General features: G+C 41.3%; 1 protein-coding gene across 13 annotated transcripts in view; it reads right to left on the bottom strand.

The window, feature by feature from the left end:
• Window positions 1-17,525, bottom strand: part of ENAH (ENAH actin regulator) — a 134,932-nt gene that overhangs the window by 23,691 nt on the left and 93,716 nt on the right. For 7 of the 13 annotated variants that reach the window (XM_047704444.1, XM_047704447.1, XM_047704451.1 and 4 more), the window contains exons 4-5: window positions 15,753-15,809; window positions 10,876-10,960 (exon numbers count right to left, since the gene is read on the bottom strand). In XM_047704444.1, the coding sequence (XP_047560400.1) occupies window positions 10,876-10,960; window positions 15,753-15,809 (142 nt within the window). Of the gene's footprint in view, window positions 1-1,543; window positions 1,649-10,875; window positions 10,961-15,752; window positions 15,810-17,525 lie in introns of those variants that run through there. The other 6 variants (XM_047704446.1, XM_047704449.1, XM_047704452.1 and 3 more) reach the window with 2 other exon arrangements.

Raw genomic sequence — 17,525 nt, 5'->3', positions numbered from 1 at the left:
GAATCTACGTTATTAAGACAGCTACACCGAACAGTATCCTAAGACTACACTACATTTCTCTTCTTTATTTATTTAAAGTCATCTCCACACCCAATGTGGGGCCGGAGTTCAGGCCCCTGAGGATCAAAAGTCACAAGTTCTTCCAACTGAGCCAGTCCGGTGCCCCATGCTGCATTTCCTACTGACATTCTTTGGTTTGGTTTGTTGTGTTGTTTTTTTCCTTTTACCTCACAGGACACGGCCACTTCTCTAAGCCACACATGCTTTTATCACAAAAATAAGCTCAAGCCACACATAGGAAGCCAGATCTCAAAGAATTACTGCATGACGGCATTTACAGCCGGGATTCCTGATTTAGGAAGATTATTCCACACGTCAGAACGTTGTATTTATTCAAGGGTTTTCAGTCTTTCAAGATCAAGAATGTCTACTGATATAGGAAAGGAGTATGGTGCCAGAGAGATTCCCCAAGCTCATGGGTAGTGAGTGGAAGAGGCAATTCATAGAGCTGCAAGAGATTTTCTTAATTTGAAGGGGAAAAAAAGGAGGTGATGAAACTCCCCGGTAATTTTTAGCCTGCTCCCTGAAAAGGATGCACATCTAAATATATTTCCCAAAGTGGTGTGTCAGAAAGAAAATCTCAGACTTACAAATCTTTAGGAGCATGAATAATCCCCACCCTAAATGGATGATATATAAACCTGACATTCATGTTTTGACCTCTAAAGCAGGACATCTATATTATCTTTTTAAGGGGACAGTTTCCAAGTTTATAAACCCTGCTTTGCTTAGAAGCATCACTGCCGACTCACAGACAGGAACACACGTGACTCTTCTTCCCAGAGCTACATCTACAACCGTTCTTTACTCACTGTTACAACCACCAGAAGACTTCCTCACAATACAAAGGCTTGAATTCTGAACTATGCAAGAATTCTGCCAGACTAACTCTTAAGCTAGGATATGCGTTTTACATCAACTTGGAAGTTTCTGAGAAAATATACAATTTTTCAAAGACAATTATAGGGCAAATGACCAATATTATAGCCACCAAGAGCATTTAAAAAATCATCAGAAATCGTTCCTCCCACCACCAAAATACCTATTTCCTCTAAAGAGCCATCCCCAAATGTAAAGAGATTCCCAAAGCACTAGCCAATGATGAAGTTAATAGCTTTTTCTTAAATATATTCAGACACAGTTTTAGTTTATGTTGACTCAAAGACTTTTTTTTTAAAGCAAGCAAAATATAATAAAAGTTTAAAAATAAATTTAATACGGCCTTACCTATGCAGAAGAGTGTTAGGTCAAGAACATTTAAACTTTGACACAATGAAGTAGAGGAGAGCAGATCTGGCAAACAACCTGAGTTGATAACATTTAGTAACACTACAATGTTCTTGACATTTGTCAGAAAGAAAAAATTACATGACTACGTTCTGATCACATCATATGGATATCTCACTTCTTTCTTAGCAAACCAATGGAAAGCGGACAAAACAAAACAAGACCATCAAGACATCACTCTGTGGGCCATACTTACAGGAGGAGTCGGTCGACTCTCGGCCCATCCTGCCTGTGAAGGCCGACTGGGGGGCTGTACACCCTCATTGCTGCCCACTGCCTGGTGCTGGGACAACCAGTCCCCTTTTATAACTTTCAGGTAGCAGTGCTGATCTGCTAACTATTTATAGACATTAACTAAATTGAGTTCTATGTTGAGACTAAACACAGGACTGAGTCATGTTTCTTAAATATGTTTTTCATCACTATCGAAGAAGCCAAATATTAGTAATATGAGTAGACACCAAAAGCTGATATTAACAAATGAAACAAAAATGAGTAGAAAACTAAACCATACTAACATCATGGGACGACAGGAAAGGTACGGGACTGATTAACATCTAAAGTCAACATTTGTTTCGTCAACTTGAACTCACCCTCACTGAAGTAAAATAATGAAATGTATAAAATACACACACAGATGGGGCGCCTGGGTGGCTCAGTGGGTTGAGCCTCTGCCTTTGGCTCAGACATGATCCCGGGGTGCTGGGATCCCGCATAGGGCTCTCTGCTCAGCGGGGAGCCTGCTTCCTCCGCTCTCTCTGCCTGCCTCTCTGCCTACTTGTGATCTCTCTGTCCAATGAATGAATAAAATCTTTAAAAAAAAAAAAATACACGCACAGCAGGATGACAAAGTTTGTAACAAAACAAGAATCCCTTCCCTGGGGAGGGACCCTGCCTGCTCCTGATTTCTCTCTCCAGAAGCAACTACTTTCAATCTGGTACTAAACTTGTGTTTCTAAACACCATGGTGTGCTCAGAGCGGCTCCTTCTTAGCCCCCAGACTGCCGTTCTTCCGCATGAAGGAGCGCATACCCACCCCTCCGACCTGCAAAACCTCTCTCTCCTCATTCTTCCAACCAAACCACACTGTCACTTCGGATACCCTCATCAGTCACTTACATTATTCATGGCTGGTCACATTTACTTTTCAGAGCAATTCTTCCTTGTTCTGGTGTTTAAAATCACTATTTTTTTCACTGATTCTTTTTCTTTACACTATCCCTGCTTCACCCCAAACTCTCCAAGAGAATGATGAAGCCTCTTGAGGTAGAGCCTGCCCCACTCCTCTCTCCAGCTTCTGGTGATGGCTGCTATTTCTCCCTGTTGCTTGGCTTCCAGATCCATCACTGGAGTCTCTACCTCCAGCCTAGGATCTTCTCCCCATGTCGGTCTCCGCCTTCATGGGGCCATCCTGCTTCTGTATTTTTCTCCTCAGGACATGTCGTACTGGATTAAGAGGGCCCACCCACTCCAGTATGACCTCATCTTAACTAACTAATCTATCTCCACAAAGGGTCACATTTTGAGATACTGGGGATTAGGACATATCTTCCTTGGGGGACACAATTCAATCCATAACATCCCTCACCAACACTAGTTTGGAAATTAGAAAGTGGATGGCCATTTCCTATCTGTCATGTTACATAACCGATGGGCTTCAAAGCCCAGTTGACTTTCCTAGACAAACCAGATTCTAAATATTGTTTAAACTAAATGTTGTTTAAACTTTTCTTTAGTAATTAATTTCCTTTTTGGAACTATTTCAGAAGCCTCGAAAAAACAACTTAAAGAGTAAGAATTCTTAGTTATTAATGAAAATAATCCATTAATAATTTATGGTTCTGAACAAAAATCCTACAAGCTTGTTAGGTGTACCCAACATACATATGCCTGAGAAGCACATCACTCCTATCATTCTCTCCCCACCCATCACTCACTGTTTGGCCACCAACTACAAACCACTTGCCTGCCTTCAAAACTCAATTCCTTATACCCCTCACAACAGCTGACCTAAAGAAATACATAGTTTATTATAACATGAACTTCATACTAAAAACAGAACTACCCAAATCTTACAGGTGAATATTAAGATGCAAATGAATCTTCATTTTCATTGCCCTTTTCAGTAATGGTGTAGAAAAGAGTCAGTTAGGGAGCCAAAGTTAATAAGGTCCCCAAATAAAAGTTGGTCAAGGGTACTGTATCCATGCCTCTGAAAATAAAACCAAACACAAGAAAATTTATTTCTGTATAAATAACCACAGGAAATAAGTTTTGGAAATAGAATTTGTATTGGAAACCCAACTTCTGAGCTGACCACATGGTGTATCCCACCGCCACCATGTCTCCTCAGTTGCGGACGATGGTCCCACAGCCTCACACTGCTGCAGAGACGAAGGCCAATGCTAAGCCTATGTGTGAACATGTACTCTAAAGCACCTTCTTCCAAGTACAGTTTTACCAGGGGCAAAAACAGATCCTGTGGGATGTAGGCCAAAGGAAATGGTATATACCTTTCTCATAATTTGAGAGTACTAAAGTGTTAAAAAGCAAAGTGCCTTTTTATTATACGACAAGTTCAGGAGAAAAACACTTTACAAGCTGGACACAACCTACTTGTCCGACAGTTCCATCACAGGGCTTCCTGCACCCCCGTGCCCCTGCGCATCTGCTCTGTCTACCTGGAATGTTCCTCCCTTCGAGGACCTCAAGTTCCTACTCCACTTCCTCTTCAAGGCAAGGCTCCAAGCGCATCTCCTCAAGGAGGCCTCCCAGCATCTCCCAAACAGCACAAACAGAAAAGTCTAAGCAGCATGAAAGTGGGGTGTATTATCTTATTTAACAGTCCCCCAAGCCGTACAAACACATATATTTTCTGCCTCTCATACCTAACACCTACAGATACATGAATTCAGTACCAGAAACTTCTTGGCTTTTTCTCAGAGACTTTATTCAGGTCTCTACTCTCAAGGAGCCTAGAATGTTCGCTGTGGAGGCGAGGCGAGGCTGTATGAATACCTGGTAAAATATAAAATAAGAGAGTGTGTGATGAAGCTGTAAGGGTTCAGAAAAGCCACTGGTACACCTGGAGAAGAGTCTACAGACAACAACGCCGTCAGAAGAAGAAAACGCTGGTGAGACAGCCTGGAGAGAGGAGACAGACGCGCAGGGCGGATCCTCAAACATCAGGCCAAACGGTGAAGCTGGATGTGAGCAGGGCTGGCCCTCGGGAGTGCTGAGGGTGAAGCGACACAGCAAGACTGTCTCAACTCATATGCAAGTCTCCCTGCACTCCAAGATTCTACTGGAATTCCAGAAAGTTGTATCTGTCCATAAACAAACTCATGACGAAGTAGAAAACCAAGGGGTCGTCAGCAGACCAACTCTATCATCAAGGTCATGAAAGCAGAAACAGCAGAGAGGAGTGTAAGCCAAACCTCTCTCCTCAGTTTCACATAGAAAGGTATATCCAAGTGCCCATTCAACCTCTTTACGTGGATGTCCAACCTCACCTCACTCTCATGTTCTCGAAGTTCGCCTCTGGTACCTCCCAATGAAACCTGCTCCGCTCACAGTCTTCTGCATCTCAGTTAAGCACAACCATCCTTCCAACTCACTTATTAGGTTAAAAGCCACAACTTCCCCTCCTCTTCATACCACACACACGCCCCCCAGAAAGTGCCAGAATCTGCCTTCTCACCACCTCTGTAACTTGGCGGAAGCCACCATTACATGCCCCCTAGTTTCCGTTCACAGCCTCCCTGGTTTTCCCGCTGGGCTGCGCTCACCGCCTCCATCTGTGCTTCTCCACAGGCTGGTGTCGACAGAGCAGCCAGACTGGCGGTTTCTGTGGTAAGCCAAATCGTTTCTATCAAAGCCATTCAGGGGAGCCGGCTGTGCATCCAACTCTTGATCTCAACTCAGGTCGTGATTTCAGGATCCTGGGATTGAGCTCCATGTCCACGCTCTGCAGACAGTCTGCCTGAGATTCTCCCACTCCCTCTGCCCCTCCTCCCATTCTCTCTGAAACAAACTCTTAAAAAAAAAAAAAAAAAAATTCAGGGGCACCTGGGTGGCTCAGTCGGTTAAGCGTCTGCCTTCGGCTCACGTCATGATCTCAGAGTCGTGGGATTGAGCCCCACATCGGGCTCCCTGCTCAGCAGAGGGTCTGCTTCTCTCTCTCTTTCCAACCCTCCTTTCTGCTTGTTTGTTCTTATGCGCGTGCTCTCTCTCTCTCAATAAATAAGTAATGAAAAATGCCACGGTCCCCCTTTCTCTCAGAACAAAAGCTACCTTCCCTGCAATCACTGGCCAGGTCCCACACGATAGGACTCTCCGTTAGCATCACACTCTCCCGGCATTCTTCCCCTTCTATTCTTACTCTCTCTGCCCAGGCCACCGTGGCCTCTTCGTTTGTCCTCGTGTGTACACACACACACACACACACACACACACACTCTCTCTCTCTCTCTCTCCTGCCCCAAGGCCTCTGCATTGGCTGTTCCCTCTGCACGCAAAGCACTTCACCCAGACACCTACTTGGCTGGCTCCTTCCTTGTGTCTCGGTAAGACCCAACCTGACCAGCCTATCTAAAATTATAACCGGCCTTCCCTTGCCCCTCTGCCACACGCACTCCCTTCTGCTCCGCTGGGTCTCCCCCCAGAGCACTAGTCACCTTCTGCTATGTCTACCGTTTACTGTCGAATGGGGTAATAAGGCTGTTTACACCCAGACCCCCACTCCCTGCCCCGTTGTGTCGTTAAGCATGGGGAACAAACGGTGCCCGGCACCTCCTCGCCGCGCTGCAGAGAGGAGGCAACCACAACCAGCACACACACGGAGAGTGGCTGTGGTGCATGCAACAAGAGGAACCTGAGGGAGACCTCCCGTGAGGCCAGTGGACACAGAGGACGGCAGAGGGTGACGTGGCCATGATCAGGCTGACTCAGAACCTCGCACCTTGTCTGAAGAACAGCGGCATCCACCACTCCCTCCTCCCCAGCCTCAGGTCAGTGGACGGGTGACATTTGCCACAGAAGACTGTTCCCTAAACTGGACATGCCGCCTCGGGTGAGCCAGGGCTCCTCAGCACCTGTGGGACCCCACCCTCATACCCTAAAGGAGAGCCTGCCAGTCCACACACTCCGCCCGCTGCCACAGACCTCCTGGAAGCCCTCCAGGTCAGGGAGGAATGGGCCGACCAGAGACCTCACTTACATGATGCAAGAGGAAAGCCAAGCCAAGGACTGAGGCCAGTCCATCTCATCTGTTTAAAAAGAAACACCACTTAGGATGACCAGGTATTTGAATAAAACCAGTAAAACAACTCTGTAGGAAGGAGAAGATTCAGGCAAAGGAAGAGAAACAGGAGAGGCTTAAGATATAATCATGAATTTGGAATAGGCTGTCAAAAAGGGAATAATTACAAAATACAAAAAACTCCTGGAAATTAAGGTTCATCTTTTGATAGACAATCTACTACTACGTTATCCCCACTGGGTGGCCATGAGCCACGCATGTGGCTCCTCAGCATTTACCACGTGGCCTGTCTGGACAGAAATCCGTAGTAAGTGTAAAACACACACCAAATTTTGAAGACTCAGTATGAAAAATACAATGTAAAATACCTTAGCAACTTTTATACAAATTTCATATCGAAATGATAGTACTTTAAATGGACTGGGTTAAATAAAATGTATTTTTAAAATTAATTTCACCTTTTTTTTTTTTACTTTTGCTAATATGGCCACTAGAAAAATTTTAATTATATATATGGCCCATATTGTATTTCTACTAGAAAGTGCTGGTCTAGACTATACTGTTAAAAATATTACCAAGAATACAGAAGCAAAAAAATGAGAAAAGAGAAGTATCATGACGAAATAATCCAGAAGGACCAGAATTGACTAGTAGGAGTTCACAAAAAAGAGAGAAGAGAAAACAGAAGAAATGTTTAAATGGGTGTGAGTCTTCAAATGGAAGAGGTCCATTAAGTACAGACCTAAAGAAAAAAAATGATGAAAAAGAAACCACAGAAACCAAAAACTTCAGTTAGTGACATATTCCTGAAAACCCAGATTACCATGGTTGACAGGTTTAAAGGGATTCCAGAAAGGGGTGGGTGGGGGGAATATCACCTGTGACATACAGCCAGAGTTAACGACAGATGTAGGAAGACTGCAAATCTCTAAACTGTGAAGTGAGAAAACCAGTGGGTGGGATGGAAGCGCCGGGACAGGGGTGTCACAGAGCAAGGAGCACAGAGACAGCTCCAGTGAAGAGGCAGGTTCAGTGTGAATGAGAAACCAGCAGCAGAACTGAAACGAACAGCTAATGGAAGCCGGCCAGGGAGGCGGACAAGTCATACTTCCTAGTGCGGAGGCTTGGTGGGGGAGGGTAAGAAGCCCCCAGCCATCACATGACCATCAAGAACTAGAAACAGAAACATATTATTTTCATGCTATGGGAGAAGCCATCAGAAGTACTAAACGTAGAAATGGTTAGGCATGAAATTCATTCTGGGGATTGATATGAAGGGAAGGGCATGACTGCATGGCAGGTGACCTCTCCCCATCCTACGCCCTCTGGTGCCACATGGGAGTGTACCACGTGCAAACAACTTTAAGAAGAATTAATCTGAAAGAAATAAAGTGGGAATAGCTGAAAGGGGTCTGGGTTAAGGACCAGAAAACCAACTAGAAATCACCAGCGGTACACAGAAGAACAAATCCTGGGAAAGTTATTAGTCCTGACAGTGTCAGCAGATCCAACAGGCTGTTAGAGAAAGAAGTCAAAAGGTACACTGGGACAGGGATGGTCAATGAAGAGCATTACAGGCCTCCTGCACAGAAAGCTTGGGAGGAAAACTGAAGAGAAAAAGCATGCACACAAAGAATAAAATCCTACGGGTTTACACTGCAGTATTAGTGGGACACCCAAATGCATGAGCTCCACGACAGGACTTCTCACAGCAGATCACCTGGTGGAACTGAGAGGGTCTCTGACCCTCTGAAATGACACACAAATTCATGTCTACATGCATATTAGAAGGGTGGGAGGTGAGGGGAAGAGGGCATGTGTCCACTGCTATCACCCAGTTCCCGAAAGGATCCACGAATGGCCCCATTTCGTGGAAAATACCACATGGATCTCAGGTGCAGGATCACAGCTGTCCATATGGAAGCCGCCAGCATAAGAAGAAACAACACTATGCAACCCTATCATCAGTCTATCGAGGCAGACCATGTACAGAGGAAGCATGAGGACAGCTCGTGCACGCATGCATGGAAGAAGTCGGAGGGGCCTATGGGACAGGAGGAGAGAAGACAGAGAGTCTGAAGGATCGAAAGGAAGAAAGCAAAGAGGCAGACGTGCATGAGCAGAAATCTCAACCAGAAACAAGTCAATGCTGGAAGCAGCATTTCCAGGAGATTTGAGCAGACACAAAACAGATCCACCGGGTAAAACAGGAAGTGGGTGGAGGAGAGAGAAGGGACAGAGATGAAAATTAACATCGACAGAGAAAGACAGTGGGATCTGATAGGCTTCCCTGAAAGAAAGAAGAGGGGCGCTTGGCCGGCTCAGTTGGTGCAGCAGGTGACTCTTGATCTCAGGCTCATGAGCTCAAGCCCCACACTGGATACAGAGTTTACTAAAAAGTAAAAAATCTTTAAAATTGTTTTAAAAATTAAAAAATTTTAAAAATAAAAGAAAGAAGACTCCATGTGGCTATGGACAGAAAATAATTTTAAAATGTATATCCATTTTTCAGAATTTTGGATTTCACTCTTCAAAACAACTAAGCTCAAGTCTTGAACTAAACAAGTAATACAAACACCATCCAATTTTCAAGCCCTGCAGTAGCCTTCTGCACGCAGGCAGACAAGCCTCAAGTCCTGGGGAGTGCCGCAGGGCCAGCCAGCACTCGGACAGGACCAAATCAGACACAGGGCACAGCAGTTTCACAGCGGTAGGTAAAAATTCACTCAATATTTACTTCTACTGAAACTGCAGGTTGCTAGTTCTGAATGACATCCGCGCAGTGGATCCCTCATTGGAGGGATCACTGGCAGCACCCTCCGCTGGCTCCAACCTCTGTTCTGTGTTGTCCCCACCCAGCAACTGTCCCCGGGGGCCCCTTGCTTGCCAAGCCATGATGCCAGAAATTATCTGTTATGTTTGGGTTCTCTCCTGGTTCTTCCTAGCTTTCTACAAATGGTATTCCTGATAATACCATGATCTTTTTTTTTTAAAGATTTATCCATTCATTTGAGAGAGAGAATGCGAGGATGGGCAGGGGCAGAGGTGGAGTAGATGCTCCAAGTGTGGAGCCTGACCGAGGGCTTGATGTCACAACTCTGGAGATCACACAACCTGAGTCGAAACCAAGAGTCAGATGCCCAACGGACTGAGCCACCCAGGCGCCCCATGATCATTTTGTTATTAATCACTTTTCTGTGGGGGAGGGGCAACAGAATCATTACAATTTCTAACTCTTGGAATTGTTCTGGTATGTTTAAAACACTCAATATAGAACTGAGATTCTATCTCTTAAACTTCCCTTATTTCTACAAAAGTTTTATTTGCATGTTATAATAGCATCACTCAAAAGAGTTGCATAGATTTTCATCAAATTTGGGGGCTATTTCTGGAGCAACTGAACTGAATATAAAAGGCTGTGACAAAAACAACATTCATTTCGGGAGGCCTTCCCCAAGAGCTAAGCAGTTACACCCCAAAGCAGCCAGTAGAGAACATAGTAGAGATCCATCTTTCTGTCAGGGGAACATGACACATGTATCAAAACAACATGGAGAATCTGAAGAGCGGTTCAAATGTGAGATCCAAATCCAAGGTCACAAGAAGAAATGCTGGCTTGGCATGGAACAAATGCTTATCAAATGGAAGAATCCATCCGTACCATGGTTATCAGTTCTCTAAAATAAAACAGGTGACCTATAGTGATAAAAAGCGATATCAACATCACCAAAAATTTTCATTTGTTTTAAAAAATGGGACACCTGGTTTAATTTTCATTACTGTATGTACCTGAATTTTATAAAACTATTTTGTTATGAATTTGGTAACTTAGAGTTCAGAGACTCTACTAATTCAGAACAACTATACCTGAATGAGGCTGTATTAGGCTTTCCAATGTATTTCTTATAAACTGAACTGAAGCAACGAGATACTATTATTGACCTCGCCAAACCAGCAATTTAATCATAAATAGAATGAGTTTGTATTCCATTACTAAGCAGGGGTAATATCTCAAGATCAATGACTTCTATGAACAGCCAACAAGATTTCGACTTTCTAGTTAAATTAGTTATGTGAAAGCCATAATGACCATAGATCAATTTATAACCGCTATAAAAATAAGACTCCTTGAAGTGAAAGTCACTGTGTATGCTGCTAAGTGACTTTTAAACAGCTGACAAGACATAATCCACTTTCGATATTAGGATGCTCACAGGTCTTCTGCAGTAGAAAGAAAAACTGCAAAGAGCAACTTATAAAAAATTTACCTTCTTTGAATTTCCAATTCCTCTTGTGATGGGCCATTTTGAACTTGGGCAGGTAGTTGAGAATTTTGTCTAGGCAATGTTGGCCCTAAAAAGGAGGAAAACATTATAGATGAACATTATCTTTATAGTTAGCTGGATGGAAGAGATAAAATCATGAGAAGAATAACATAAAACCATCACATATTTACGAATGTATCTTCTTTTTTTGTTTAGCAAAATAAAATATAAGCTTTACATAACACACAGCAAATGAAAGACTGCAACATAATACTGTCATCATCTCCAGAAGGCTTACTTGAAACAAATGGAAAACATCAATGATAAAGGAAAAATAAACATTTATATATGAAGAGCTTGAGGAAAACAAGTGTTCAATGAGCATCTGAATAGGCACCTGAGCTGGACATTTCTAAGACAATGAGACATTCTCTTTGGGGTACTTATTCATGAAGTGGAGAGGGAGAACTTAAATGAAAAAATCAGAATTCAAAAACTCACCTAAATAGAACACTGGAAATGAAAAACAGGAGAGAGAGAGCATGAGAACCTTATTACTAAGATGAAGAACGCTAATGCATTTAACAAATTTGCCCAATTTAAGCTGCCATTTTTATTTAATGGGTTGGCATTTCCAGCACTGGTAAAAACAAACATTTGCTAAACTTCTATATAAAATTAACCTACGTATCTGAATTCTTAATGTAACATAGATCATAACTTTTCATTTGGGGCTAAAAAAAAAAAAAAAAAAAACCAACAACAAAAACCCAAAATCAAAAACAAACAAAAAAACCCACCCAAAAGCCAAAAAGCTACATTCAAACCAGCATGGTTCGGTCACGAGAAACTCATGACCATCCATTCCCACATACCATGTGCAGTGCAGACCCATTTTACCATCTTAAAACAAATGCCACTAAATATGGGACAATTTAATGTCACTGGATATAAAAATTAAATGTGTCATGAGAGAAATAAATACTGGACCTAATACACGAAGCCTAGGGTTAAAACAGAACAATCTTGAAATCTAACCCAGTAAACAAACAGAATCCAGTAAACAAGTAAATCTAGAGTGCCAGGAAATGCCCCTAACAGATATTTTGACAGTGTTTTGTAGGCCGCTAGTACCAGAAACAAGTAAGAGAGAAATGCCTCTTTGTACTAACGTAAATTTTTGGTAACTCTGTGCCGTGCTAGGGAAGTAAACCTTGCAGCTAGAAGGATGAGGTTCGGGCAATTTTGGTATGGCACTGGCATATCCCAAATGTGGAAAAACAGATAAGTGGATCTAAACTTACCTACTAAATTTTTGTTCTCATCTCTTTACCCATTTCTAGATTATTCATGTAATTTGTCCTCTAAAAGACAAGTTACATGACAATTGCAGTGATGTATTTCATTAGGTTTCCTAAGTCTGCTATTTTGAAAACCACATAAAGGAAATATTAAAATATATTAATTCTAAGTCATCAGTAACAAGAACAAAAAATCAAAAAGTGTTTTAAGTTAGTGTTAAACACACACTTAAATTTTTGCATAAATGAAAAACAGAACTTGTCTAGTAAATAGGCTGGAATTCTTTCCTTCTTTTGGAAATGAACATACTGATGTAAAACAGACTGTCATATTAAGCCATAAACTAATGTCTAATACTCATAGAAGGAAAAGATGTCTTATCTCTTCCAGCAGAAGGGGGGACAAACAGAAAACTGGGAGTGGAGAGTAAACACGAAAAAATATAAACTAAACTATTTGGGGGAAGTATTTTTTATATCCAAAGTTGCATTTATCCAAAAATATTAAATGTGAGCACTTAGCCTGGGCAACTCATGAAACCATTCTGGCTTAATTATTTTTTAAATTAACATTTGTTATTTAAGTTAAAAGCTCATACTGCTCCAATAATTAAACAGCTGGATGCCATGGGGTCAGAGAGATTCATCCAGCACCCATCCCAAAAAAGGACACCGACATACTGTTCACATGTAGCACAGGCATTTGTGACCTCCATGGTGATACGGACAGATGAAATTCCCCAATATAAAACTACCGATTTAAGTTTTAAGTCAAATACACAAATTCAAGAAAAGGGTGTCAAAATTTCAATTCAACCCTGATTTTGTTCAACAGATTTAAAAAAAAAACAACTAACAAAAGTTTGATTTAACTCAAAAAAAGTTTGAATGAGAAAAAATTATCTAATTATCTTTTAAAAACAATTTACAGAAACTGTTCTGGATTTCTTTTTTTTTTTTTTTTAAGTTAAAAACTTAACAAATTTGTTTTAAAAGGAGGTTTTAAAAATGTGGAACGTATTCTCTGGCTGGTATCATTAGAAAATTAATTCACCACAAATTTATTCATGTAGCCGAAAGAGGAAGATCCTTTTAACATGAGGGGAATTCTGATCCAAGAAAAGCTCTCCGGAGTGTATTCTACATGGTTCTTTGTGGTAATGGGCAGCTTGTCTTTCCACACACATCCCCTCCCTGGTGGGCCGGAGAGGAGGGGCCTCCCCCTGGGGTCTTCTCGCACCTGTATTTAGTCTAGTTGTCTTGTCTGCTTCTTCGCCATCAGTACTGCCAAGTCACAATAATGAGCACACTCAAACTCATGTGTATTTAAGAGAATGTAAATATACCGTAAGCACTGCATCGAAGAGTTCAGGGTCACTTAACTCCAGGGACACAATCTCATGTTTCCTTCTGGTTGGTCCCACCCACAGGAGGGTCTGGACACGAAGCAACAACTAGGAGCAGTCAAGGCTGCCGGCTGCCGCCATGTTTTCTGGACTGTAACCACTACTTTCACATCGGTCATAGATTCCTAAATGAGCATCTGTGTTCTCACGGAATGCAAAAAAAGGCACCTTCCTATCCGGTGGGCACAAGACAGTATTCTTATGAGCATCCTGTGGTGGCTAATGGTTCTCTTTCGGGAAAAAGGAGAAGAGACACGTGAGCCTGCCTCATCCCTACTGTGGTGTCATGAAGAATGGTAGCTAATTTTGAGGGTTATTGCCTCTGTTTTATTACCAGAGCCGGAGACAAGGACTGATATTAATCTGTCCTGGCTAAAATTCATACAGCAGAGATGTGACTTAGTTTCTAATAAAGAAAATGTGTCCATGTCACTGATAGGTTCTCTATAAATGATGGAGAGCAGAATAGTGTGTCTCTCAAATCCAGGAATGAATGGCATTTCAGTCTTGACTTAATACTGAGTTTTGGCTAAAGCACACTGCACCTGCTGTCACATTTTAATTTCCACAAATCTGGTTTCACACTTAGCCACAGACTGCTTAAAAACACAGAACTAAAAGACCAGGAGGTGTTATTATACACAATACAATCAAGTGTAAACTTAGCAATGTGGTAATTATATTATTGTACACAGTTAAATCAATTAAAGGTAATAATGGGGAAAATCTGCTTTTTTAACACATTATTTTACAACTTAAAAATTCACCTTTATTAAGGGAAAATCAATCCTCTCTGCAATTGGGTAAATTGTATCTATTACTCTGCATATGGAACTCAACATAGTAAGTGGCAAAGTACAGAACATCAGAATGAACTAAAAAAAAAGTCCTAATAACACCAATATGAATAATAACTCATGGCTAGTTCAAAAGGTGGCCTAGAAGAACCTCCAGGAGGAGGCTGAGAGAAGCATCGCTTAGAGTCACTGATTAAACCCTGGGAAGCAGGGAGTTAGGAAGACCAGCAGCACAGGCTCACTGATGGGACCGTGTCGTCCGGAGCAAGCCAAAAATGGAACTTTAGGTGATTAAGAAATACACCAGAGTTTTTATTTTTGGAAATTTTATAACACATGCTTCTTTGCCTCAACCAGCAGTACATAAATTTTTAAATTCTAAAGAATTAGGTAAAGAAACAATATCAGAAATACTGAAGAATCACATCAAAAACTGAGTCACGTGGATAAAGTACACATACACGGCTGAATTGTTTATATAAAATTTTAGCAATATTAATACTTTATAATTATAGGTCTCATAGAACAACTGGGCCAGTCAAGGTATACAGGAGTAAAAAAAAGATCTATATATTAGGAGTCAAAAAAAAAAAAAAAGTTCTAACACTTACAAGTCATTTTTTGAACTTGGTTTTCCAAAAAGGTTTTAGAATCAAATAAGGATAAAAACAGTTCAGAGGAAGGTGTGCGTGTCTGTGTGTGTGTTCGTGTGTGTGTGCACGCGCACAAAGCTCTATCCTCGTGTAAGGGCAGGAGCACGCACCTAACTGTGACTCGGGGCAGCTAAGGGACGTCTCCGGCTCGCGCATGCGAACACCACATAGGTGTGCGCGCGTGTGCACAGGAGTGCAAGAGCACTCTGTGAGCCCAAGCTCACGCCTCACCTACTGCAGGAAGAAGGCGGTCACGGTGGAGCCGGAAGCAGCAGTGGCTTCCACCCACCTCGAGACACATGTGCCTACAGCTTCACTCGGGTGGAGCAAACGCTCCCTTCGGATAAGACACATTCACAGTCCTCGACACATACTGAGGTGCGTGGATTCTGTCCCTTCAGTTATAAATTAAAAGACTGCCTCAAACAAAATAGTTGAAAACAAAAACGAACAAACAAAAACCCCTCTTGCTCCCGTGGCAAGAACTGCGGAAGAACTCACTGGAAGACCCTCACCCTGACTACGTCCTAAGAAGCCAACTCAAAAGCTGCCCGAATCACTACGTGAACCACGACAGATAGAGAGCACGACATAAAACGGGAGCTTGCTGGATACCCCGAATACCACAAGCCAGACTATGGCCTACGGAAACAAAAGTTATGGAAATGTGCAAGTAGTATGTACCACAGCTTGAAAAAGGAATGTAAACATAATGTTGCTTACCACAGAAAATACATCGCAAATTAGTGCTGTCCTGGGTAGCAGCAACCTTGCTCTGGGCTGCAACAGACACCTGGTGTTAGAAGCTTCAAAGGACAACGGGGCCGTCTGAAGAACTTCACACAAACTAAAAGGTGCTTTCAAAGGTTCAAAATGTTTTTATACATACGTCCTATCTAGATCCTCATTCTGGAAGCTCTGTAATTTAATAAAAACGTATCTTCTTTAATATAAACTTTAAAAAAGAATTTTTATGTGTAATCTTATTTGTGGAAAAACCCTGTAAGAAGCCCCAGACCAAATGACGCACTTCTAGCTTCTTTCTGGAGATAGACAATCAGAGAGTGCAATCAATCCACATTTCAAAACCATATTTTGAAAAGTAAATGGAACTGAGGTACAGGAGGTCAGCTTCCGTAGCTGACTTAATTTCACAGTATCTACGCTCTTGAGCATTTAGAAGACTTGGCAGCTGAAAAAAATTCAGGGGAGACACTTAAAATTAACTTAACCTAAGAAGAATTCATTTCTACTAGTTGAAAAAGACAAAAGCCGTTTTAAACAGCCTGTAGCAATTAAAGTGTTTTATAGTCATTGATGTAAATAAGAGTATCTTCATTGCACTCTGAAAAAACATCAGAACTATTCACTGTTTTACCAAGCCATATTTAATGATTCCTTTTTTCCCCCCAATATGTTTATATACTTGACAAAATATCTTACTAAATACACGTGGCCACTTCAAATAGCCATTTATTATTTAGGCTACCTACATTAAAATTTGCCCTAAGTATTAATGAAGTAAATTCTCTTTAACAGAAAAAAACTCAGTGAGAAGAAGGTGCTAATTTATGAAAAGGGGAAGGGCTTATATAAAATCAAGGTGACACTCAAAATTGGGATGGGAAAAACAAAATTAAAAATTTCTTACTATTACATTAGTGACATTTATAACTTTGTATCAATAATTTTCTATAAAATTCCAAAGAAATTCTTTTCAGCGTAGGAAAGATTTTCTTTTTCCCTCGGTATTAGCCAAAAAACAATGAACAGATTAAAATATACTGACTCAAGAAAGACTGCATAAAGGCAAACAAGACAGACAGTATTTTAGATTTCCCCAAACTGTGTTCTTTAAATAATACAATTTATGCTAACTAAAAAAGTTTACATAGAATCAGAACCAAACCAATTCAAAGACCATACATCTGAAAATGGCAATAAATCTTAAATAATCAGAATTTTAAAAATCATTTTTAGATTTAATATCATCCAATTAAGTTTAAATCTTGCTTTAAAAATATTACATACAGCAGATATTTTCAAACACAAAATAAGATCGAGAAATGTCACCTTTGCTAAGTACTTTCAACAACCCTGTCTATTATATTATTATTATTATTATTAAAGCCGCATGCACAACATTCACTGTAATGACAGGAGAGAGACCACAGGCATACATGTAACATGTCTACCAAGTCAATCACATCATTTCAAAGGAGACAAACAATTTAGGAAATTTTCTATAGTTATATTTTAAGTTTAAACTTAAAAAGAATCTGTCTTACCAATGTCTGCAAATGACTACTCCTGTAAAGCCTTTATTAATAAACATGCCTGGTCTTCAGGTTTTACCCTTCTGTTCCTTTAATTCATGTTTAAAGGGAAAAAGAGTAAGGAAAATATAAAAACTTTCAAGAAAGCCCTGAGACAGGATCTCGCCTCGGACAGCAAAGCGCCTGCCAGGCTGCGCTGCCCATCACACTGGCTCAGCCA

This window comes from Lutra lutra, chromosome 15 (genome assembly GCF_902655055.1).
Source record: "Lutra lutra chromosome 15, mLutLut1.2, whole genome shotgun sequence".
Taxonomy (NCBI): Eukaryota; Metazoa; Chordata; class Mammalia; order Carnivora; family Mustelidae; genus Lutra; species Lutra lutra.
Note: the sequence above shows the minus strand (reverse complement) of the source record. Positions and strands in the feature narration are given on the sequence as shown.